This window comes from Erpetoichthys calabaricus, chromosome 14, assembly GCF_900747795.2.
Source record: "Erpetoichthys calabaricus chromosome 14, fErpCal1.3, whole genome shotgun sequence".
NCBI lineage: Eukaryota > Metazoa > Chordata > Cladistia > Polypteriformes > Polypteridae > Erpetoichthys > Erpetoichthys calabaricus.
In genome coordinates this window covers 42,332,012-42,358,381 of record NC_041407.2, presented here as the reverse complement: position 1 = coordinate 42,358,381, position 26,370 = coordinate 42,332,012, and the positions used below count along the sequence as shown (strand labels likewise).

The window sequence follows — 26,370 nt, the reverse complement described above, 5'->3', positions numbered from 1 at the left end:
CGTAAAAACAGGATTAAATAAAAAGGCTGCTTCCGTTGGCAAAGCAACGAAAAAGGAAGACCTTATATGACGTTCGTTTATAAAACAGCGGAGAGGCTGTGTGAAGTCAGCGTCACAAAAAAACAGATCCTTAACAAATTGTTATTGGTAGATTTTCACTCAATTTAAAAAGGTTTTCTTCTTAATAAAAATTTAAAAGCAGTACTTCGCCGCTGCAAAGCACGGGGATGTATATATATACAGTAATCCCTCCTCCATCGCGGGGGTTGCGTTCCAGAGCCACCCGCGAAATAAGAAAATCCGCGAAGTAGAAACCATATGTTTATATGGTTATTTTTATATTGTCATGCTTGGGTCACAGATTTGCGCAGAAACACAGGAGGTTGTAGAGAGACAGGAACGTTATTCAAACACTGCAAACAAACATTTGTCTCTTTTTCAAAAGTTTAAACTGTGCTCCATGACAAGACAGAGATGACAGTTCTGTCTCACAATTAAAAGAATGCAAACATATCTTCCTCTTCAAAGGAAACAGAGAGGAATGCAAACAAATCAATAGGGCTGTTGGTTTTTAAGTATGCGAAGCACCTCGGCACAAAGCTGTTGAAGGCGGCAGCTCACACCCCCTCCGTCAGGAGCAGAAAGAGAGAGAGAGATAGAGAGACAGATAAAAACAAAGTCAAAAATCAATACGTGCCCTTTGAGCTTTTAAGTATGCGAAGCACCGGGCAGCATACTTAAAAGCTGCACACAGAAGGTAGCAACGTGAAGATAATCTTTCAGCATTTTTAGACGAGCGTCCGTATCGTCTAGGTGTGCGAACAGCCCCCCTGCTCACACCCCCTACGTCAGGATCACAGATAGTCAGCGCAAGAGAGAGAGAAAGAAAAGTAAGTTGGGTAGCTTCTCAGCCATCTGCCAATAGCGTCCCTTGTATGAAATCAACTGGGCAAACCAACTGAGGAAGCATGTACCAGAAATTAAAAGACCCATTGTCCGCAGAAATCCGCGAACCAGCAAAAAATCCGCGATATATATTTAAATATGCTTACATATAAAATCCGCGATAGAGTGAAGCCGCGAAAGGCGAAGCGCGATATAGCGAGGGATCACTGTAGATAGATAAAGATATATATGTATATATATAGATATATATATATATATATATATATATATATATAGAGAGAGAGATAAATAGAGATAGATAGAGATATATATATATATAGATAAATAGATAGATAGAGATATATAGATAGATAGATAGAGATATATATATATATAGATAGATAGATAGAGATATATAGAGATAGAGATAGATAGAGATATAGATAGAGATAGATAGATAGATAGATAGATAGAGATATATATATAGATAGATATATGTGTATGTATGTAGATATGTATGTAGATATGTATATATGTGTATATATATATATATATATATGTAGATATGTAAATATGTATATATATGTCTGTATGTGTATACATATATATATGTATGTGTGTGTGTATGTATGTGTGTATATGTATGTGTTGATATATGTATATATATATGTGTATATATATATGTTGATATATGTATATATATGTGGATGTGTATATGTATATATATATATATATGTATATATGTAGATATGTGTATATGTAGATATGTATATATAAGTATATATGTTTATGTATATATATGTTTACATAACCTCTTTAACACACTACTTCTCCGCTGCGAAGCGCGGGTATTTTGCTAGTACAATTATAAATGCAAGTTGTAGTTGTATTATTTATGTATATAGCTTAGCTTGAAGCAAGGTCCATATTAATGCAGTTTGCCTAAATGATAGTTAAGTTGGTAAAGATGTCATCACCAAGATTGCACTTGTTTTATTTTATTTTAATTTGGTGAATACTGTGTAATGCACCTGGGCTTTTGAAGCCTTGAAGTAATAGTGCAACTATCAGTAATAATACAATTATTTATTTTATTGTTATTATTTATTAGTTTAAATATTATGCAGTTTAATGATGGTAAAGTTGTTTAAAAAGTCACTTTAACGTGTCAGTGGACAGAGATTGTTAACATTAACAGAAAGTGTAGTTGTTTTACAAAAAAAAATTTTTTATTCCTTTTCTAAGACATGTTCAGTGCAATACAACTTTTGACAAGCACGTCTGGATATTTTCCTAAGTCTAAATACCTCTTTGGATGGTTGAAAATATGTTGTCAAAATTATAATTTAAGTTTTTGCAAAATTTGTTAAATAAAAAGGTTCTATATTTTGACTGCATCTGTCATGCAATGTGATTTCCTTCTCTTCATTAGTGCCACCCCCTTGAAAAGTATCACTTTATGGGGCAATGCAAACCTGTATTAATACTTGTGTGCACATTAAAATGTTTTTTTTGTACAATGTACAATGTTCTTGACAGTGGAATAGGTTATTCTTAGCTAGTAATTACAGTGGAAAATGTGTTTAACATCCACTCATGCATGGGAAAAAAAATACCGTCAAATACCGTGAAACCGGGATAATTTAGAAAAATACCGTGATATAGAATTTTGGTCATACCGCCCACCCCTACTTGCAATACAAGGCAGCAGCATAGTGTTTTCTGTATTGGTTAAATTATTATACTACAGATTTGCTAATATTTTGGTGAAGGTTTGCAGCACAAAGGAAAGCATATAGAGCATACATATACAGTTTAAAGAAGATATTTTTCCCATTAATAACCGAGCACATGCTGTTTCATTAACTTCCTTCCACTGTCTACAAGTATGTATTAAAATGACCCAGTAATAAACCTGAAAGTTGGGAAGAGCTGTGCCCCCTTTTTTCTTTGGATATTTGCAAACATGCACTTTTAGTTCTCCAAATGTAAACATTTACAGTTGCATTTTTAACAATTTTATTAGCATATATGGGTACTCTGAGAAAGCCATAATCCCAGGAAGGATACTCATTTTAACAATAACACTTCTGGGTAAGGTGAAATAATGAGACAATCATCTTTATTAATAGAAAAGTTTTTCCTCCAAAATAACATTAGGTTGAGTTTTTGAGGATTGAGTCTTTTGGATAAGAACAGGTCATTCAGCCAAACAAAGCCCACCAGCCCTATTTACTTAATTATTCCAAAATAACAGCATTTCTAGTTTTGAAAAGTCCCTAAAATCCTACGGTCTACCAAACTACTTGGTAGCTTATTCCATGTGTCTGTAGTTCACTATGTAATGATAAGCCTCATAATGTTTGTGCGAAATTTACCCTTAGGAACTTTCCAACTGTGTCCCATTGTTCTTGATAAACGCATTTTAAAATAAGTCTTGATGCCCTGTACTAATTCCTTTCATAATTTTAAACACTTCAATCTTCTCTTAATCTACTTTTGCTTAAACTGAAAAGGCTCAGTTCTTTTAATCTTTCCTCATAATTAATCCCCTGTAGCCTTGGAATCAGCCTAGTCGCTCTTCTCTGGACTTTTTCTAGATCTGCTATGTCCTTTTTGTAGCCTGTAGACCAAAACTGCATATAGTACTCCAGATGAGGCCTCACCAGTGTGTTTCATAGCTTGAGCATAACCTCCATGGACTTGTACACTACACATTGTACTATATAACCTAACATTCTGAACATTATCTGAAAGCTGATTGTGTAGAGTCCACTACGACTCCTAAAGCCTTCTCATAAGGAACTTTCAATTTTCAGATCTTCCATTGTGTTTTGAAACCAAACATTTTTACTTCCTACATGTAATTCTTTACATTTACTTACATTAAATTTCATCTGGCACAAATCTGGCCAAGTCTATATGCTGTTCAAGTCCCTCTGTAATGATTCAACAGATTCTAAATTATCTGCCAATCCACCTATTTTATTATAATCTACAAACTTAACCAGCTTGTTACTTATAATCCTATCCAAATCATTTAAATATATATATATATATATATATATATATATATATATACAGTACTGTGCAAAAGTTTTAGGCAGGTGTGAAAAAATGCTGTAAACAAAGAAAGCTTTTAAAAATGGAAGTGTTAATCATTTATTTTCATCAATCAACAAAATGCAGTGAGTGAACAAAAGAGAAATCTAAATCAAATCAATATTGGGTGTGACCACCCTTTGCCTTCAAAAAAGCATCAATTCTTCTAGGTACACTTGCACACAGTTTTTGAAGGAACTCGGCTGGTAGGTTGTTCCAAACATCTTGGAGAACTAACTACAGATCTTCTGTGAATGTAGGCTTCCTCACATCCTTCTGTCTCTTCATGTAATTCCAGACAAACTCGATAATGTTGAGATCAGGGCTCTGTGGGGGTTATACCATCACTTCCAGGATCACTTCTTGTTCTTCTTTACGCTGAAGATAGTTCTTAATGACTTTGGCTGCATGTTTGGGGTCGTTGATCTGATGCAGAATAAATTTGGGGCCAACCATACACCTCCCTAATGGTATTGTATGATGGATAAGTACCTGCCTGTATTTCTCAGCATTGAGAAGACCATTAATCTTGACCAAATCTCCAACTCCATTTGCAGAAATGCAGCCCCAAACGTTCAAGGGACCTCCACCATGCTTCACTGTTGCCTGTAGACACTCATTATTTTACCGCTCTCCAGCCCTTTGACGAACAAACTGCCTTCTGCTACAGCCAAATACTTCAAATTTTGACTCATCAGTCCAGAGCACCTGCTGCCATTTTTCTGCACCCCAGTTCCTATGTTTTCGTGCATACTTGAGTCGCTTGGCCTTGTTTCCATGTCGGAGGTATGGCTTTTTGGCTGCAACTCTTCCATGAAGACCACTTCTGGCCAGACTTCTCCGGACAGTAGATGGGTGTACCTGGGTCCCACTGGTTTCTGCCGGTTCTTTTGTTCGCTCACTTTGCATTTTGTAAATTGATAACAATAAACAATCATTATTTATATTTCTGAAAGCATTCTTTGTTTATAGCATTTTTTCACACCTGCCTAAAACTTTTGCACAGTACTGTGTGTATATATATATATATATATATATATATATATATATATATATATATATATATATATATATATATATATATATATATATATATATATAATATATGAGTGTGTACGCCTGATGAGCCCAGAATTAGGGCAAAACACGTATCACATACACTTTGCATTATTTGACAGTAAAACTATTTTCAACCATTCTATGATCTGCTTCTCGCAACTGAAAGAGGGCACCGAGGCAGATGTTAGCCGACTTGCTTACCAACCACAAGCGTAACCTGGTAGGTAACCACCCATACAATCAGATTGTGATTCAGACTACGAATGCCATGAATATATACACTGTGTGTATGTATGTGTATATATATATATATATATATATATATATATATATATATATATATATATATATATATATATATATTAAATTAATATATAATATATATAATTTTTTTTTTAAATAGTAGTGCCTCTAAGCTTCTCTTTTTATTTCAAAACATTCCAATATAAATCAATAAATCATTTTTTAAGAAATTAGATTCAGCCATAACTTCATTTATTTGGAATTCAAAACAGCCACTTATTCAAAGAGTGACCCTAAAAAGACCTAAAGTGGAAGGCGACATGGCTCTACCTACCTTTCAGTTTTATTACTGGGCAGCAAATGTATAAGCTATTAAAACCTAGACATGGACACAAATAGATGAACATACACAGGCTTGGTCCGCAATAGAAATAATATCCCGCAGTACTTCTTTATATTCTTTTCTTTGTACCCCAATAAATGCAAGTTATTGCCAATATACTAACAACCCAATTGTACTTCACTCACTCAGAATATGGAACCAATGTAGGAAGTATTTTAAGATAAAGAAGCTTTTAACTTTGACACCTCTGCACGAGAACCACCTATTTCCACCCTTTCAAACATATGCAGTTTTTAATGTCTGGAAAACATATGGGATTAGAGATCTGTACATAGACAACGTCTTTGCATCCTACAGACAATTACATTCCAAATTTAACTTTCTAGCAACACATTTCTTTCACTACCTTCAAATCAGAAAATTTGTTAAACAGAACCTGCCCAATTTTCATCACCTCCCACCTACCTCTATACAGGAAAAAATACTGATCAGTCTTGCAAATTTAGAACATCTGCTATTTCACTGCACATTTTTTATTTCCTTTTTTTTATACCTGATGCACTTCACATTCTCCTTGACTGTTCTTGTACTACTAAAGAGTAGGCAGAGTAGGCTCTTTTTCCTTAAGAGACTGTGTTACTTTAATTTGGGAAGTGACATCCTCCACATCTTTTATAATTCTGTGATGGCCGGTGTGATTTTTCTGTGCTGTGGTGTGCTGGGCTGGTAACGTCACTTGCAGAGAGGCCCACTGAATCAACAGACTTATTAAAAGGGCAAGCTTAGTTATAGGACGCACTCTGGACCCCCTTAATTTTGTAGCAAAGGAGAGGATTAAAATAAATTTGACTTCCATTATGAACAATGCTGCACATCCTCTCTCTGACCGCTAACACTAAGCACTTTCAGCCAATGAATTATTTATCAAAGTGTTTCAAAAACACTACTAAGGGGTCCTGTATACCAACAGCAATATGTCTGCATAATGCCTCACTGAGACTGTGACAGCTAAGTCAGGACTTTTCTTTCTTTGCTTTTTTTTGCTTTATAATAATTATTGTGTGTTAAGATCAAAGTCTGTATGTGTTTTTATTTTATTTAATTATTTTTAGTTATTTTAGCTTCTGTAAAAAGCTAAATTTCCCCCTGCGGACAAATAAGGCCCATTCGTTCATTATGTCTGTCTATCTGTCTGTCTGTCTATCTAACATATACTTGCTTATTTTGGGCTAGAATTTATGTTACTATGCATATTTGTTTTTACACTACTGTACGCTATCATCGGGCATCTACTACAGATGTAGCCTTCAAGGAGGACTGACTTGTCCAAGCCACCCTCCAAAAAGTCCAACATCAAAGAGGTCTTGCATTTTTCATGTACAGTACTTCGTGTACAGTTTACAACTAGCCCTACTTAAACGCCTCTATTTGAAATGTAACCTGTCACAGCGAATCTAGGTCTCATTTGTTTTAGCAGTACTCCTATTGCCCCTAGAATGCGGCACAGGTAATACTTTGTAGAAGATGTACCTTGTCAGTTCTGGTCCTCAGCTTGGCACCTAACTGTTTTAATTTGGATTGCAGAGCGGACACCCTGCCCTTATGTATCCTTATGTATATCATTTATTTGAACATGGACAATGACAACTAGATCCACCCCACTTTGGCCAAGGGCCTATTTATTCTTTCATGGAAGTCTGTCACCTCTGCACTCTAATGGCATCATGCTGTGCAAGATTCTCTGTCCCTGGGAAAAAATCTGTGTTTTAATCCTTGTAATAATGGTTCTCCCACTTTCTGCAACATTTCTCTTTCTGGGGGCTAGTTTTGAGCTTGCCTGTTGTGGCTCCTTATACCTGCCTTCTACCTCAGAAGTTTCAAAGTCACCACTCAGCTCTGCATAGTCCTGTAAATGATCTGACACTTTCAATTCCGGGATTGATGTCCTCAAACAGTGTACACCTTTTCCTTTGCACCTATTTTCCACCCATTTCTGCCTTTGTGGTCTGGAATAAGCTCTCCCCCTCCTCCCGTTCCACCTTAAGGGTGCACACCATCTCAATTAGGGACACCAGGGCCAGGTCTGTCAATTATCTACTATAACGCAGGCCAGCCACCTCCTCCTCCAGTTCAGTGACTCTGATCATCAAAAGTCTACTACAGACGTGACCTTCAAGGTGGACTGACTTGTTCAAGCTACCCTCCAAAAAGTCCAACATCAAATAGCACTTCCATTGTTCTTACCTCATTTTGAACATTTCAGCTTGGATTATTGAACTGCTCAACCAGTTTTTATTAAATTTATTTAGCATAAATTGTTTAAATTATTATTGGATTATAGAATTATACTGCATGTACTTAACATTTGCTGTCCTTTTAAGCTTCTGTAATACTCTTCCTCTCTGCCTGTCTTTTGTGAAGTTATTAACTTTACTTTTCTCCTCTCTGTTTTGCTAACTCTGCATCTCTACTTTCATTACCATTTTCATATATACTGCCTGCAGTCAACTTAAATGAAGTGCTTTTCTTTCTTACACAGTAAATTTATGCCTTTGCTCATTACTGGTGCTAATGATTTCCTATATGAGTGCTGTATAGTGCTCTCTCTGTTACTCTTAACTATTCATCAGTACACTGCTGGTTATTTACGGACAGACTAGCCTATTTCTGCAACTGCTTTCTCTGCTTTGTGCCCTCTACCACGCCTCGTGTTGAAGCAGGCTGACAGGGCAGGGGCGCCCTCAGACCCCAGGAAGGCACTTGGAGACTTCAGAACAGACAGCAAAATTAAGCTTTATTGTATTGCATGCATGCAGACTCATTAAAATTGGACAATGTGCGTCCAGCAATAGTCACCTTTTTCATTTATTACAATTCTTATCATTCAAGCCATTATTCTTCCTCATCTGACTTCTAGCACTCCATTGCTCTAGTCCTTCTCCTAATTATTCTACCATTATCTCTTGGCTGGGTGAGTGGCAAATGGTTCACTGTCCATCATATCTGTCTGACAGCCCCTAACTGAACCCCCCTTCTTTCCAAGCACTTACCCATTATTTACAACCCAAGAGTTTACATTTCCCTTCTTATGAAGGGACCCATCTCTTCTCAACTCTCCTGCATGTCCAGACTTTAAATTTGAGAGATAATGGTGGTCAATGTCTTATACAGGGTTATAAAAATATATAGGCGTGACCTTTTTAACTCTCACATCTTAATAGTTATTAAAATATAGTGTCTAATTTTCTTATATGCTTATAATACTTTTCTAATACATAGAGATTACCAGTTTTAAGAATACAATTTTCTATACTCTGAAACAATACAGATTTGAATCCAAACACTTTTTCCCGATGCTTAGCTATATTTGCTACCGGGAGGATGAATAAAAAGCAAAAAAAAAAAACCAGACCTGCCATTATGATAAAAGCTTTGTTAAATCCTTCACTACTTGTTAGTGCTTTTTAAGAGCAAAATTTTTATTTTCATTAACTCACACAGGAGTAATACAAAAACACTTGCCTCTCCTTTGACTTTAGCTCATAAGGATGATTTCAGCACATCACTAAATCAGTCTTGGTCTCCAGTCAATCTTAGTTTCCAATTAAAATCTAGAGGTGTTTTTTTTTATTATATTGCAGAAATTAAATTTGACTAGGTCTTCCTACATATACGAACTATTCAAAGACAAACAGTAAAAAGTATTCTAGTTTAGTGTGGTGTGCTAGGACCAATTCCTGGGAATCATATACTCTTATTTGAGTAAATTTTGGACACTGAGATCCTGGTAGGACCTTATCAACACCTGAGAATATTATTTGTAAAGTCTTTTTGTTGTAGCCAATTGTTCAATGGCAATTACCAAAATATTCACTACAACACATCATCAGTGATGTTACTTGGGATCATTGGGTGTTTCAGTTCTTCTAACATCATTTACCATATCCCAGACAACCCAACCAGTAATTATCAGTTCCTGGCCCGTGCCCTAGCAGCAGTCCATGGATCTGCTGTCTTCCTCCAAAACCATTGTGATGCTTTCTTGGCTTCCAACATGATGTGCTGATAACTGTTGTCTTCCTTACTCCTATAATTTTGCAAAGGCCTTGCAGAGAGACTTTTCTGTAATATCCCACACATCCACATGCTACAACTTCACTTTCCAGCCTTCCGAATGACAGTTGCTAATAATGCCTTTATTCTTTGCCCTTTTCCTCTCTGAGGTCTCTTCCATTGATTCTTCTCATGATACTTTGACCTTGACTATGACAGTGTGCTTTGTTGAATATGACCAGTGCATAGTATCAGACCTAAGAGATGTCTCATAGATATGGAAAGGGAATTTTAGTTGTTTTTCTAAATCTGCCAGTCCTAGGCAGTGTGGAGCAACCCTACTACTCTTTGTGTTCATGACGTTGTTGGTTTCACTCCCCCTGACAAGACATATGATGTTCTCTCCAGTGATGTCTTTTCAGCTGCTGTTAATTGCACTGCAGACAGTGCCTGCTATAGTCCGGAGCAACTTGTCATGCTGCCATCTATAGTGACCTCCTGCTAAATATCTTGGTCAGCATTGGAGAATGTGTCCCAGCGTTCCCTTCTTTGGGATGAGGAGGCAGTCTGGTTTTCTCTAACATTGTAGCATGCTTTCATCAGGAACTTCACACGGTATGACTCTGCCCACCACAAGTCATTCCACATAATCTTTTGTCCATTGCATGCTCCCGTCTTGTCAAGGCCCCATGGTATTTCAATGTGACTGTTCTGCTGGTTCTTTGCTCCCTAACAGCTATTCTAACCTGCCTCTGAATCGAGTTACTTAGGTTGGCTCTTCCCCAGCCACAGCTCCAACCAGCGTTCTTTGGTTAAGTATTGACTCGGCCAGATATACTGCAGCCTCTGCCTTCCACTTTCTACCTAACATGAGCACAACCAGTGGCCTTGAGACATTTGTGTCTCTGGATTTCTGGTACTACAGCACCTCCCTGAAAGTGCACAAACTTAAACACTTCCCTGATGGACTTCAAGGGAGTCGTTATTTTCATCTGTTTCCATGAAGTGCGCTATGCAGCTGAGCTTCTTGGTAAATCTAGCCATCCTCTCGGGAAGAGGTAAACTCCTCTTTCTAGATCAGTAATGGTGAAGACTAGAAATGCATATATAGTCAGTGACCAAAGTATTCTTGGTAAGATTCCGTGTTGGTTATCCATACCTTGAGTTTTCCTGGTAGGCCTGTCTTGTGTTCATCCTATAGCCATCCATTAAGATTGTCTTAGTTTTTGCTGATTGGAGTCTGTGAGGGTTGTTTCAAACCATTTCCCCAGGCTTTTAGCTTACTTCTTTGAAAGTTAAATATTGGTGTGTTTGCGATAGAAAACTGGAAGTTATCTACAACCTTCCATTTTTTGAGTTCTAATAATCTCGATTTTGTGGGTCATCCTGGCCCACCCTTTAAGGATTCACCCAGGTCCAAGCACTGACGTGGTATTAGCAGTCAGTCTGTCCATGTAAGCATCAGCACTTTGATTATATGGATTTTAATACCATGTTCATTGCCATTGCATGTTATTATGCTTATAGTAAATTGGACTATATCTGCTCTTGATGGATTTCAAATTCTAATAAGCAAAGAAATGCTTTTGATAGGGGGCTATTTATATTTTTTGTGATTTTTCTTTTTTTTGCAGGCCATATCCATTGAGCTGGCTTCTAGGAAGGACCAAGTTTCAGAAATTACCAGGACTGTACAGTTTTTTCTACAGTCAAAAAAGGCCATCAAGTAAGTATGCTTCACTTTCTTAACCACTGTGTATTTTTATACATCATCCAACCTCTTCTCTCTCTTGTTCTCTTCATTCATCAGCCTCTCAAAGTACTCTTTCCATCTGCTCAGTACACTCTCCTCGTTTCCATCTTTATCCTTTATCACCCTAGCCTGCTGCACATCTTTCCCAGCTCGGTCCCTCTGTCTAGCCAATTGGTACAGATCCTTTTCTCCCTCCTTAGTGTCCAACCTCTCATACAACTCATCATTCGCCTTTTCTTTAGCCTTCGCCACCTCTCTCTTCACCTTATGCCTTTTCTCCTTGTACTCTTGTCTACTTTCTGCATCCCTCTGACTATCCCACTTCTTCTTTGCCATCCTCTTCCTCTGTATACTCTCCTGTATTTCCTCATTCCACCACCAGGTTTCATTTTCCTCCTTCCTCTTTCCAGATGTCACGCCAAGCACTCTTCTTGCTGTCACCCTTACTACATCTGCTGTAGTTTCCCAGCTGTCCGGTAACTCTTCACTGCCACCCAGTGCCTGTCTTACCTCCTCCCTAAACTCAACCTTTCAGTCTTCCTTTTTCAACTTCCACCATTTGATTCTTGGCTTTGCCCTCACTCTCTTCCTCTTCTTGATCTCCAACGTCATCCTACAGACCACCATCCTATGCTGCTTAACTACACTTTCCCCTGCCCCACTTTGCAGTCTTCAGTCTCCTTCAGATCAACTCTTCTGCATAGGATGTAATCTACCTGTGTGCATCTTCCTCCATTCTTGTACGCAACCCTATGTTCCTCCCTCCTCTTCAAATACGTATTCACCACAGCCATGTCCATCCTTTTGGCAAAATCCACTATCCTCTGACCTTCTTCATTCCTCTCCTTGACACCATACCTACCCATCACCTCCTCGTCTCCTCGGTTCCCTTCACCAACATGCCCATTGAAATCTGTTCCAGTCACCACTTTCTGTCCCTTGGGTACACTGTTCATCAGTTCATCCAACTCGCTCCAAAAATCTACTGTCTCACCCATTGCACACCCAACTTGCAGTGCATATGCACTAACAGCATTCATCATTACACCTCCAATTTCCAGCTTCATAATCATTACTCTGCCTGACACTGTTTTCACCTCCAAAACACTCTTGACATACTGTTCCTTCAAAATAACTCCTACCCCATTTCTCTTCCCATCCACACTATGATAGAACAATTTAAATCCACCTCCAATCCCCCTGGTCTTACTCCCCTTCCATTTAGTCTTTTGCATGCACAATATATCAGCCTTCCTTCTTTCCATCATATCTGCTAACTCTCCCCTTACCAGTCATACTGATAACATTCAAAGTTCCTACCCTCAGCTCCACTCTCTTTACTTTCCTCCTCTCCTCCTGCCTCCACTCTTCTTCGGCTATCAGTAGCCCAATTTCCGCCAGCACCCTGTTGGCTAACAGTACTGGTGGCGGTCGTTGTTAACCCGGGGGTCGACCGATCCGGTATGGAAATTTGTATTGTTGTCCGCATATTGATTTGGCAAAATTTTACAGCGGATGCCCTTCCTGACGTAACCCTCCCCATTTATCTGGGCTTGGGACCGGCACGAAGAAACACACTGGTTTGTGCATCCCCTGTGGCTGGGTTACTTACCCTGAATGACTGTATGTTTTTAATAAGTGCAACAGTCAGTGTAAACAAGACAACAGAGTAATAACAGACAAAGAGCTTATATGCTCTTATTCAAGTATTATCTTGTTAAATTTGATCAGTAGAATTAAGAATTATAAGAATGATAAACTTCATAATACTTAATCAAAAATTGCAGTTAATTATTTAAGGATACTTCCCAAAAGTATATATGAAAGCTAAGGGCGAAGCAAACATCCAAATATAAAAGATGGCATAGGACCTTTGCTTAGGATTTTAGGTTTTGGCTTTTTGGAAAGCTGATGGTTGTTACCTTGTCAAAGCCACATGTCTCTGATTAGCTGCAATCATGTCTTTGCAAAATTTTTATCTCCCCATACCTCTTAAAATATAATAAAGTATGCTAAATGTACTTGTCTTCATGAAATAAACATAAGGCGCATACTAATTCAGCGTAAGCAGAAACACACAATTAAATTGAATAAAAAAATCAAGTGACAATGAGATAGGAAAAAGGCAGAGTCACCAGCGTTTGTTTGTCAGCTTTTATTCATCCAAATCAGAGAATTTCCAGTTCCATTGTCTCAGAACACCACTCTCATCTATAGTTATTCCCAGTTGCAAGTAAAAACTAACAGTGTCAGATCCCCTTTGGGGCAGGCGGGGGGGTATGGAGTAGTATGTATCGTGATTGTGACTGAGAGAATAAAAGTGAAGAAAAAAATGCTAACTTTTACAAGTATTATACATTTACACCAGCTGTTACAGACGCAAACCAAATGTATGTGTTTTATTGTATAATATTAACAATTAGAGCAGATCACTACTCAAAATGGTAAATATACGAGGCAGTCAGGATCGAACCCGGGGGACTCTTGATTACAAGTCAGCAATTCTTACCACTGCACCACGGAAGCTGTTGCATCATCCTTGAACCTTTTGTGAAAGTGTTTATTTGAACTTTGGACTTCAGGCTTCACACATTACATAGTTTATCTATACATTTTGTCATTTATTACTAAATATGAAAAACGTTTCTGTTTTAACGATGTGTTTACACAGATTATTGTAGAAACGGAACACACATGAAATGCATGTGTTCCAAATAACAATCTATTTCCATTCTAAAACTCCAGCACTTCACTCCCAGATAATGAAGGCTGGAACTGTGAGAACTTTGTGCCCGTTCTGCGGCGGTGGGGGGATGGAATAGTAGGCTGCTTGTCTTGATCGGCACATTTACAAGACAAAAGACACTGACGGAGGGGTGTGAAGGGATTTAAGGTGGGCCGAATTTATAAGTTTTTTTATTTGGCTTTGGTAATTCCTGTGTTAAATCCTCATAAAATGAAAGACGTATAATATTCCCAAACAAGTATACGTACCAGAACGACCAAAAACAATCTAAATTCCCTCCTAGGGTTCCAGGTCTAGTCCTACCCAATCTGTCCACTTGCCTAGCTAAGTGATGCATATTTTGTCCACTTTTGCTTCTTTCTTCCTTTTTGATTTGCACTACTCTTTTGACTCCAAACTGAATAATGCCATTCATACACTTTGTAGTTTTGACACGATGTTATGCCCACCAACTGATTTTCTAAGCCTGCCTGAATTTCAGCTTCATTGGCCATTGTTTCACATGCATTATGAGATGGTTTGAGGTACCTGATTGCATTTTATGATTGTGCTTTCGTATGTTCTGTCGTATCAGAAATTTTAATCATCTGTCTTATAGTGTGAGCAGTCCCATGAGTTGACTTTCTGAGGTCATTACAAGTATGAAGTTTCATTGTGCATCGATCACAGGATATTGTACATTTGGTATTGTCATTGTCATGTGCATTTTTACATTTTTGATTTCAGAAATCTAAATTTCACATAGCAACACACATATGACTAAACAAGTCAATGACAATGTAATCTTAGGAAACCTTGACTGGAAGAACCCTAAAGAAACACACACAATGGTAAATTACTTGGACTATGTACTTCATATTCTCACTGTCAAATAGACAGACCACATTGTCCAAGCCTCAGCCATCCTTGTGTCCAGTTATGCCTTTTTCTGTGTACTTTCAGAGCATAGTACAACTAGTGTTAGGAATGCAGCTCTTTCCTTTGTTGATATTTTTGAGATGCCTGTGGCCATCATGTGTTTTTAAATAGACAAAACTGTCCATCAGGGCCATGTACACATTTACTCTGAGAATGTCAGTTGGGCCAAACATACAGTTTGATTATGTATTCAACTGGCCACTGTCATGCAGTGTTAGTAGCTGCTACAATTTCTAAATAATGCACAGTTTATGCCTAGCATAAACTGGTGGTCACAATGAGTCTTGTGGCAATGTTGTTGAAAGGCCAGTGTGTGTCAAGTGTTGCAGTAATGCAAATATCTCCTATTGACAATAATCTCTATAAAAATATTTTTTTCTTGCAGATTATCCTTTGACGAGAAGCAAGAGATTACAACTCAGGTTGATATTTTAACTGAGATCTACAGGCAGTTGTGTGAACAATCTATGCAGAATTTGCAACAGCTTCATGCTCTCCTTGCGGAGAAGGCAAAGCACAAGGTACTGGCTATGGGTTGTAGTATACTTAGTTGCTTGCAGAGTTCAAGAATGAAGAGACTTTATTTGAAACTGTGCTTTGTTGTAAACTGAGTTCTCAACACCAAACAAATATTTACTTTCATTTTAGACCACATTATAAGATATGTCTTATTAAACATACATTAGCCTAGTAGGCTTGTAAAGCCTTTCGAACAAATCTGATGAAAGTGGGGTTTTTTTTTGTTTTGGTAAATATTAGGAAGCACTTTTTTCTGTGACCTAATTGTTTGATCACAAAATTAATTTTTATTTCTGTGTGTCTCAATAAGTCAAACTACATGCAACTGCAATTTTTGTGACAAAATAATTTAAATATTTTTTAATTTGTGTACATTTACCCTAAACAATAATGTTTTATAAAATGAGATCAGCAAGAAACAAAGGAAAGAGTAAGGAAAAACATGCAAGAAAGCCATAGATAATTTACAAATATGAACTTTGTAGACATGACCTTATGTCATTTCCTTTTGTCCCAACAGATTCAGAGCCAAGAAGTTTGAATGTTATGTACTTCACTAATGCACACATTTTTGTTTTTATGATTAATGTCTTTTGTTAGAAATACACTATATTAGAAGAACATTTTATATTTAATTTAGTATTTGTGTTCTCTAATTTTAAATTTAATGTATTAATGCCTTTGTTATACTCAAGTCCAAGTGTATTGCTGTGTGTCATTGTAAATTTGTCATGATTATGTTTTCCAATTTATTATAAAGAAAGTTTCCCCTTTCACAGTAGTACTCCAGTCCAGGGTGTAACCTATCAAAAATGAAAAAATGAAGGTTTATACTGTAAATGTATATTGCTTATAGTTTCCTTCTAGTAGGAGTTTGTGCATTTCTCTCATGACCATATTTGTCCTGACATTGTAGTCAAAGCAATTGCTTTGCACCTGAGTACTTTGATGAGTCTCCAGAATTAAATTTAATGAGTGTATGCCCCACACCGTTGAGCATTCAGTTAGGTGATTTTTTTCCACTTAAATATCAGTTTACAGTGAGCTGAAAAAGCACTAGTAAGTATTGGGAGCTGCATAGAAATTAGTTTAAGGACAGAAATTAACAATATATTGGGTAAATCAACTTGTGCTCTATGTAGAACAAGATCCAGGAAGAAAATATACTACAGTAGAATGCTTAGGGAGAATGTACATGTTTGTTACACAGGAAAGTACTGATGTTGGTACCCGAACTGTGACATGAAAGATAAGTTGATATATTAACTGAGGGTGACTGAGTATCATGTTACTTTTAAAGGTTGTTTTATATGCCTGAATATGTGGTATTCAGTCCCTTCTACAATTATTGGCACTCCTGGCAAAGATGAGTAAAAATGATAGTAGAAACATCCTCTTTTTATGAACTACCTTAATCTTGCACGGAAATAAATGAGAGAAATCCAGCCTTTAATTGAAGTTAATTTATTTTGAGAAAAAATAATTCTTCATCAAGAAATAGTTATTTCTAACAAAACTTCAGGTGCCAACATTAGTGGCACCACTAGAAATTCTTATTAATAAAGTGTAACTGAAGCATTTGTTCCATTTACATCTTTTTTAAATTGATCAGAGTGTGTTGAAACTTTCTAACAATAATTCATGACTTCCTGTTTCCCTCGGATATGAATATGAATTGGCATAGAGGAAAAGTTTCCTTATTCATTTATCAGCATGGGAAGGATAAGAGAACACACAATTCAAATGAGGGACATGTGTGTTTTGAACTTCACAAGTCAGGGAATTGCTGTAAAATGATACCCATCTGAAAAAGCCCATACAGTATCTACAGTTAGGGCAATAATTAAAAATAATTTTTGTATAGTTCTCTTCACTGAGTGCAGGCGCACAGCACTATCAACAATTCTCAGTTAAATACAGGTATAGATTAAAAGAATTACTAAATACAGAACTGGTACACATATAAATATGGATTTGTTAAAACACACTATAAACAAGGTAGAAATTGATTAAACAAAAATGGGAACAAACAATATCTTTCCATTAATTAAATGATGAAGTTTTACCATTTGACAATGGAGGATATTAAAATTGTGAACAAGTAAGTCAAAAATAAAGTCATAATCCTAGAGACCTCTGCTAATTTGTCACCTAACCCCACTTGGGTTTTCAATAGTGGAGTCTGTGCTGGTCATCCAAACTGATGAATCTGCTACTTTTTCATACGCAGGAGAGCAACCAGGCCTTAGAGCAGTGAGACCCAGTGTCACATCCAGATACTGAGAATGATATGTTAGTATAAAAGACAACACCTAAATTGCGTACTGATTCAATAAAATTAATGGTGATCCCAACTGAATTAAAGACTGACAGAATGTAGAGAATCAACTGGAACAATTGCAACAACAATAATTTATTTCTTGTATAGCAGACCAAAATCACACAAGGAATGCCTCAATGGACTTCTACAGGCCCTGTTTTTTGACAGCCCCCCAGATTTGACTCTTCAAGGCCAGGTTTATACTTCATGTGACATGACGCGTGCACCTGCGGACGCTACTGCTACCCAAGTAGTTTACTGTTTATACTTGCACACATACTTTATGTAAATCTGGAAGATTCCACCAGGTGGCAGTGCTAGATATCATCACAGTGAGAATACAACATTTGGCTTTGCTGTGGTGTGAATTGCCCGATACATCCATTAAATTCCCAGGACACCTTGCCACAATATCTTTGAAAAGGATGTATGTGTAATGATAACATTCATTAATCAAGGGAAGCGCCTATCCAGCAAGCATTGGGCGCGAGGCAGAAACAATCCCTAGACAGGGCATCAGCTCATCACAAGGTGAATACAAGCAGACACATACACTGGTGTCATTTTAGCATCACCAGATCCCCAATCCTGCATGTCCTTGGAAGGAAACTGGAGCACACTTTGGAGATTCACCAGGCAAAGAACACCAGGGACGACTCTCTACTGCTAGGCAGCAGCACTACCGTGTCACCCCGCACATGTGTAATTATTAACAGTATTAATTATTTAAATGAAATTAAAGATTTATTTGTAATATCTAACATACATATTGTAACACATTTCATATTAAAAAGTGAAGTATAAATCTAAGGATTCTAAATTTGCAGAAAGCTGGAATATCATAAATTTAATGTGTTCTATGTGGCAATCGTTTCCTGATGCTGCTGTCAGTGCAGGAGGAAGCCCCAGAAACACGTAGCGATTAATAGCTGGGTCAGTTTTAAGATGACGTTTATGATGTTTTACTTTAATGACAAAATAAACTACGAGATTAAAGTGGAAATTTCAAGATTAATTTTGAAATTTCCACTTTAATCATGAAATAAATCATTATTTCTTCACCATGCCCCTAATTTTTTTCTCTGTGGCTCAAATATGCTTCTGTACATTCTGATGCTGTTGTGAAGGTGCAAAAAAAAAAAGACAACACAGAAGATGGTATATGAGACCATTAAATGTATCATGTCATTATGATGTGGAATATGCAATGCTTATATTGCCTATGCTAGAAGTAGATGAAGAATAGCACCACAAATACATTTGTATGTCAGCATTTAAGTTTGATGATTTGCTTCATCATCATGATTTGCATTCATCAAATGTCAAATCATGCACATTAATTCTGTATTATCTCCAAAGCAGCTTGCTGTCATATATTGATAATAAACAAAGACTCTGACATTATGTTACAACTTGAACATGCTGCATCCTCCGATTTTTTTTTACTGGTGTTGCAACTTCTGCATGCATCATGTTGATTTATGAGGACATGCTCAGAGGACTCGTCAAGTGAGCCCTGAAAATGCAGCGCGGTCATGATGCATGTGTGTATGCATTCTGAGTGTGAGTGTAAACTGGCCCTAAGACCACGAGAAAAAACTCCCAATGAAAAATCCTTGTAGGAAAAAAAAAATGGAAGAAATCTTGGGAAAGGCAATTTGGGGACAGACCCTCTTACAGGTAGATTGGGTGTGCAATGGGTGTCAAAACATTCTGTAAATACGATACACAAAATCTGTCTATCATTGCCACCTCAAAAATGCAATATAATAGTACAAACTACAAAGCAAAATGTAAGAATTGATTATACCACTCACTAAACACCCCATGATTTCAGTGCTCCTTTATCTGAAATAACTTTTCCACAGGCAGGCAAACAACTAGGCAGTAGAGCAGTGACACCAAGTGCCACATGAGTATACCAAGAATGGAAACAGTATAGGGAAGGGTTACTAACAGTTTATAAACATCATATTACTTATATTTTAGTATTTATGACTACCAACAGATATGCAATATGCACAGTTAATCAGCAACTCTACTTAGGGTATGCTAAACTGAAGTAGTGAGTCTTCAGCCTGGATTTAAAAGCTGAGACTGCAGGGGCATCTCTCATAGTAGTAGACAGACCATTCAACATCTTTGGGACCCTGTAACTAAAAGCTCGACCTCCCAATGTTATTTTATTAATCCTTGGAATCATTAGCAGGCCGGCATCTTGAGATCTTAATGTGCGCTCTCGTTACCAAAGATTTTAATTTTTAAATTGCTGTGAATCAAAGTTTCTGCTTGATAAAAAAAATTATGAGGACAAAATACTTCAAGATAATTATAATTCACCATTTAGTACATTTAGTTACTTAATTTGTGAGACACAAAAGAGTGATGGGCTGTAACCTTGCACTTAACATTGCTTGTAAATGAAAATATGAAGTCTAGACCAAAACCACCCATGACTGCTAAAACATGCTAAATGCAGTCATTATTTCTTTTCCCAACTAAATGGCTTTTTGGTCATTGGGAGCCAAAGATGCAAGGTTACTGTCCATTCTTGTTGTAGTAATTACTAGCATCCATCTTTATTTTTGAAATACTTCTATCCTGTTTCATCTTCATTTGCTTAAAACTAAGATTCGTCTGATTTAGTCTTGTAACTCATACTGCTGTTGTTTCTCCAAATTTATTATTTGAAACTAACATGTAGGTTAAAGTCTACATACCCTTTGGTAGGCAGGTTGAATTTTGGCTACAGTATCACACAGTTTTCTTCAAGTGTCAAGGTTAGATGCAGAAGTGGGTGCTAAAAGGCACAAAACCTGAGTTAAAGTAAAGAAGGTTACAGTCTGGAGTACTAAGGTGGAAGAAGTCTTAGAAACATCTTGAACATGTTGAGCTGTTTCAAAGGTACACATTCTCTGAAGAAATTGAGCATGACCTGTATCATTTTTTTCCTATTTATGTGTTATTTATATGTTGTTAATAATTGAGCTTGATAATGTGTGATTAACCAGCACCTTGCTTTAAACTGACTAACTACTCAGAGGTTTTTGAGGCCCAGAGACTGCCTCATAATCTTTGGGGTTTGACAGGCGGGTCAGCCAGCCAGTCTTTGTGGCATGCTGGATGCTAACACCAAGCTTACATGTTTGTGAATCTTCTCACCGTCTTCTGCTCTCAATGAGCTACCCTATCCTGGTAAGTAATGTCCTACGTTCAGTTTGTTTTGTCTGCTAGTCTGGTTCCAGTGAAGATGTTTGAAGTGGGTATCACTGTGTAAAGTGTAGCTTTTTGCTTCTCTAAATGCACCAAAGCTTTTTGCTTTCAATCCCTGTTATGTATATTTTAACAGTATTGTGTATCTGACTAATATTAATCTTTTAAAGGCTTATTTAATATTTCTAACTCACAACCTAATAACCCTTTCCATAGGGCGCATTAAAGCCAATTATTGTGATACCTTTCTGTCATAGAGCAATTTGCTTCGTCAGTAGAGCCTTGCATCATTTTTCTGCTGGTCATGTGAAAACTTATCCTGCTCTTGATGTGTCACTTGACATATACATGTTCTACCGTTTTCCTTGTTTTTTTTCCTGCTACCTTTATCGTATATGTACTTAATGTTCTCCTGACTCCAAAAAGTCTTTTTTCAAAAACATATTGATTAATACTCTTCCTGCAGCGTAGGTTATTTGTGGATTAATTCACTAAATTATAATAGCATGCCAAAATTTTTAAATTCAACTGTATGCTTTCTAATGGGTGCAAAGGCTGGGTGTCTAATGGGTGTCCTGTGAAGGACAGTCTGTAAAGTATTGGAAAAAGTTACATTTTACACCTTTATAATGTATTGTCTGTATGCATGCTCATTGGAATTTGTTTTTGAATTTAATTTGCATCTCAAGTTTAAATAGTATATAAAAAGTATTTATTTCTGTTCCATGTGTCCAGTTTAGACATTGAAGTGAAATAATGGAATTCATTTAAACTTCATATTTTTATGCCTAACTAAAAACAGTTGGTTTAAAGAAAATAATCTTAGTCAAGTTTTGATAGACCAAACTGTCATACAATTTAAATTGTTGTTTTAGTTTTACATTTTTAGCTTTAGTTTTATTGTGATGTAACTTATTTTTGTGCTATATTGATCTAGCTCTTAGCATTTTGGTATATTATAAATTTGTCCACTAGTTGAGAAAATACATTTTTCTGTTTTGTTTGCTGTACTCATTTTTTCTTTTTTTTCTTTCCTCCTCAGGAGCGTACTACTATGGTAGACTTGGGAACCACTGAAGTATTTTTCAAAATGCTACTGGAAGCACAGCTAGTTCTTCGTGGAAAAAAAAATCTCTTATTTGATAAAGCCTTGGAAAAAAATATTTTGCACTTTAGAACCAATGAACCCTTACTGGAGCTCCAAGGTGCTTTAGATTTATTAAATACCTTGTGTGATTCAATTGGTTCTATGATGAGAGAAAGATATTTATCATCTTTACCTTTTGGAACAAATTTAGAACAAAATGAAGCTGGAGATCAGACCATTTCCAGTGTTGAAGCCGCAAACTCTTTCAAGGTAGACCCACTATTGGAGCTTGGGATCTTGAAGAGCCAAGAGGATTTTGGTGATAGTGAACTTGTTACTGAAAAAGCAGTACATTTTGTCAGTGCATTTCAACTGCTGTTTTCTGAAGAAATTTTAAAACCTACTCCAACTAGCCAGCTTTCAGAGTATGACATTGCGAAATATAATACCGAACACAATATGCTATGTTTAGGAAAGGCAAAAACTAAAATACAGTTTTTATTAAACATGTCAGATGATTTCCTAAATAATTTAAGGAAACATAAGACTCCACCTTATGTTACTGAGGAAGTAAATGCAGAGAAAATGTGTTCTTCAGAGGAATCTGACCAGTTTCATAATTCTGGCAACACAGCAGTAATGAATGGTACTATGAAAAATGATGTCTCCTCATTCCAGTCATTTAGCTATTTAGACATTTCTAATCAACACAAACTGAAGGTTTCAAAAATGATGCCCAGCAAAGCTACAAAGGACCTAAAGCAGAATAACTGCATGCTTTTGGATTACATATCAGTGAAGAGTGAAGTGACTCTAGTGAAAATGAACAGCACTCAGGGAGATACCAAAATGTATCAGACAAAAGAATGTATTAGACACACAGGGATTAACTGTAAAACTGTTTCTTTACAAAATATGAATGAACGCATGTCTTTAAAAAAAAAGAAAACTTCAGTACCAAAAGATGGTAATGCTAACCATAATGCTCAGCTGTACTCAGCCATCTATATGGGCAACTCAAACAAAATGTTTTTACCAACAGTCATAGGTACTGGTAATGTGCTTCATGAAACAGTAAATGAGAGCAGAAGAGATATAAAAGTTGAAAAAAAGCAACATGATCAAATGCCACAATTACAATATACTACTAAATCAACAGATAGTAAAGTAGATAATGTGAAAACTTCACGGATGATTATTGAAAAAATTTTATTAGACCATCAGGCAGTAGTACCAGTTGATGAATTTTTAAATGGTTGGAAAGACAAAACTTTAGAGCTTTTTCCTGAGATAGAGGAAATGGGAAATGTAACTAGGTTAGTAAAAGAAAGTACTATACCATTTTCATCTGAGGTGATTGTAGAAGACAGCGTGGCTGATTTGGGAGACAAGACTAATCTTTTCATGCAGAAGAGAGTAGAAATAGAATATGTTAGTGCAGGGGAAATTTCTGCAAATGTTGTTCTTTTACCATTGAACATGCCAGGAAAACATTTTACTGAAAAAGAAAGATGGGCCTCAATTGGATACGAGATTGAAAAAAGTGGGAAATCAAATGCTCAGCTCAGCATGGAGGAATCATTAGATTATTGGACTGGTGAGACAGAAAAAAAAATTAATCAACTCACTTCCAAGACATTTCTTGTACAAAGAAATTCTGATATGTGTGGAATACAGCCTGTTACTCTTTCACTTCAGACATTGTCGGTTGAGCGCTGTGCATTAGCAACAGGAGATAAAAATTCTTCTCATAATCTCAACTTTGAACTGGCTACATCAGAGTGGCTGCCTGGTGATCTGTATGTAACCCCTTTTCTCAAAGTCTGTGCTCAACCACAAGGGAAGGATCAAGAAGCCTTACAGCAACAAATTAAGATAATGAATGGTGCAACAAATCAGATTGAGGATCAAGATGCAGCACTCACTAGAGAGCTGAAGACTCAAAGGAAAAAGGCTGAAAGAAATGAATATTTTGCACACATACTAAATACAGAAAACTTGAGTCAACTTGAAAAGCTTAAAAAGGGCAAACTAAATAAGCAAGTCAAGAAAGTGAAAAACTTGTCACAGGAGCAACATCCACTAAATGTAAATGTAATGCCATGTGAAAATAGCAGGAAAAGTGGAATAATAAGTACATTCTTGCAATGCCAGAATGTTTCATTTGATACAGTAGCTACATATAAGTATTTATTTGATCGATGGATAAGAGACTACAGAATTGTAGCTAGTATAGGAGAAATGCAAAATATTGAGGAACATAATTCAGTATTGGGTATAAGTACCATTCAAGGTCTTGAACCAGATAATTTAGAAATTAGTAATCTGGAAGAATTACTGCAAAGTCCAAAAGTTACATGTGCTGAATCTGGAGAATTAATCTCTCAATTTCCAGCCAAAATAAAAAAAAGAGATAAAGTAATGAAGGATACAGAAATTGTTGATTGTTATAATCCATTCTTTAAGGTGGACATTCTTTCCCAAAAATACTGTTCGTCCTCAGTGTTCTCAAATGGCAAACCTCCCTTATGTATGCCAAATATAATGACCTTAGAAGATCGGGTCTTGGCTGATTCAGCAATAACTAATAAATGTGATTATTTCAATTTTTCAAAAGAAAATCAATTGCATGACCTGAATAAACGCATGAAAATAAGCACAGTAAAACATTTCCTATCTCATCAAGAATTTCTAAGTCAGCATACAAAAATGTCAGACATTTCTGGAGAAAAGGGTAGTGAAAAGCCACTGGATCAAGACGATTTGGAAGGTCAGACACCAATTACTTGTTTACTGCTAAAAAATAGAGATACTTCTAAGGGGTGGACTTTGCAAGCCAACTTGAACACATATTTGTCAGAATCATCTCTGAAGTTTAAAGCTAGAGAAATTCTGTCTTTGAAAGCTCAGGAGAGTATTGAGGAAAAAACAAATGATATGATAGTTGTGAAGAAGCAAGATACACAAGAATGGGAAGAAATGCACAAAGCACAAAGAAATGCACAATTCTTCTTTGACATTTCATCCAACATCGATGGGCACACATTCATACCCACCAATGGTGAGAAGTGTGAGAATCATTCTTTAACCTTAGAATTGACTTTGCCCTACATGATGAAAGACAATATCATTAGACCTGGTACCACAGAATATTTCTTTGGACAACAGTTGTCAGTCTCAAAGCCTGATCTTAACATGCTTGACATCAGCTCAGAGCCAGAGAAAAATAGGAGCTCCATGCAGGATGAATCAAATATCGAAGAATACTTTACAATAATTAAAAATGCTAATAAGATATCCACTGCTGAGACTGAAATACTTGATGCAGCTATTCAGATAGAAAATGCACAAACGGAGTACAACAATAATAAACACAGATTAGAGAGAGAGGTCGAGTCACCTAATAAAAATGTGAATTCAGCTACAGAGTTAAGAAAGAAAGAAGTGGATACCATAAAACATGTAGAAAAAGAAACTGACTCTTTGTTTTTCAACTTAAAGCAATTTAAGACATATTCCAGTTTTCTGAATGATAAGAAACACTCTTATGACTCTGATAGAGATTCCATAGAGATCCATGATAAACCCATTGCATTGGAAGAAATTCCTGCAGCTCAAGAGCCATTGTTCCAAACTAGCTATGAGATGGCACATGTTTCTGGCCAGAGTCAACATACTGAAACATCTTTTCAGCTAGGCACTGAAAGCAAAGCACTGCTTCTAGAAAAGATTAAAAATAAATTACATTTTCATAATGAAATGAAAGAAAACCAGGAAAAATGTGTTTCTTTGGAACAATTATATGGAAACTACAGAGGATGGAGGCAGAAACGATATGATAAGCAACTTTCTGATGTGTCTTGTGAGAATGAGGAAGCAAAATACAAAAAATCTACAGAGGCAAATCAATCTACAGCAATTCATTCTGCAAAGGTAAAGAGGTGGTTTTTTTTTTTCCATTATGGGTATTTTACTTAACCAGAATTAATATTACACATAATTGATTTATTTTATAATGGATGAAAAGTTCAAATTATGAATTTACCAAAATACAGACATGAAAACAGATTTGAGTATTAGCACAGGATGCAGTCAAAAATCAATGAACTTCCCATTCATAGTTTTTCCC

The 26,370-nt window shown here is 36.5% G+C and overlaps 1 protein-coding gene across 7 annotated transcripts in view; it reads left to right on the top strand.

The window, feature by feature from the left end:
* The window catches only part of macf1a (microtubule actin crosslinking factor 1a), a 976,441-nt gene that overhangs the window by 486,425 nt on the left and 463,646 nt on the right, over nucleotides 1–26,370 (top strand). For 6 of the 7 annotated variants that reach the window (XM_051936317.1, XM_051936316.1, XM_051936315.1 and 3 more), the window contains 3 exons: nucleotides 11,320–11,411; nucleotides 15,488–15,623; nucleotides 22,197–26,174. In XM_051936317.1, the coding sequence (XP_051792277.1) occupies nucleotides 11,320–11,411; nucleotides 15,488–15,623; nucleotides 22,197–26,174 (4,206 nt within the window). The remainder of the gene's footprint in view (nucleotides 1–11,319; nucleotides 11,412–15,487; nucleotides 15,624–22,196; nucleotides 26,175–26,370) is intronic. The other variant, XM_051936318.1, reaches the window with a different exon arrangement.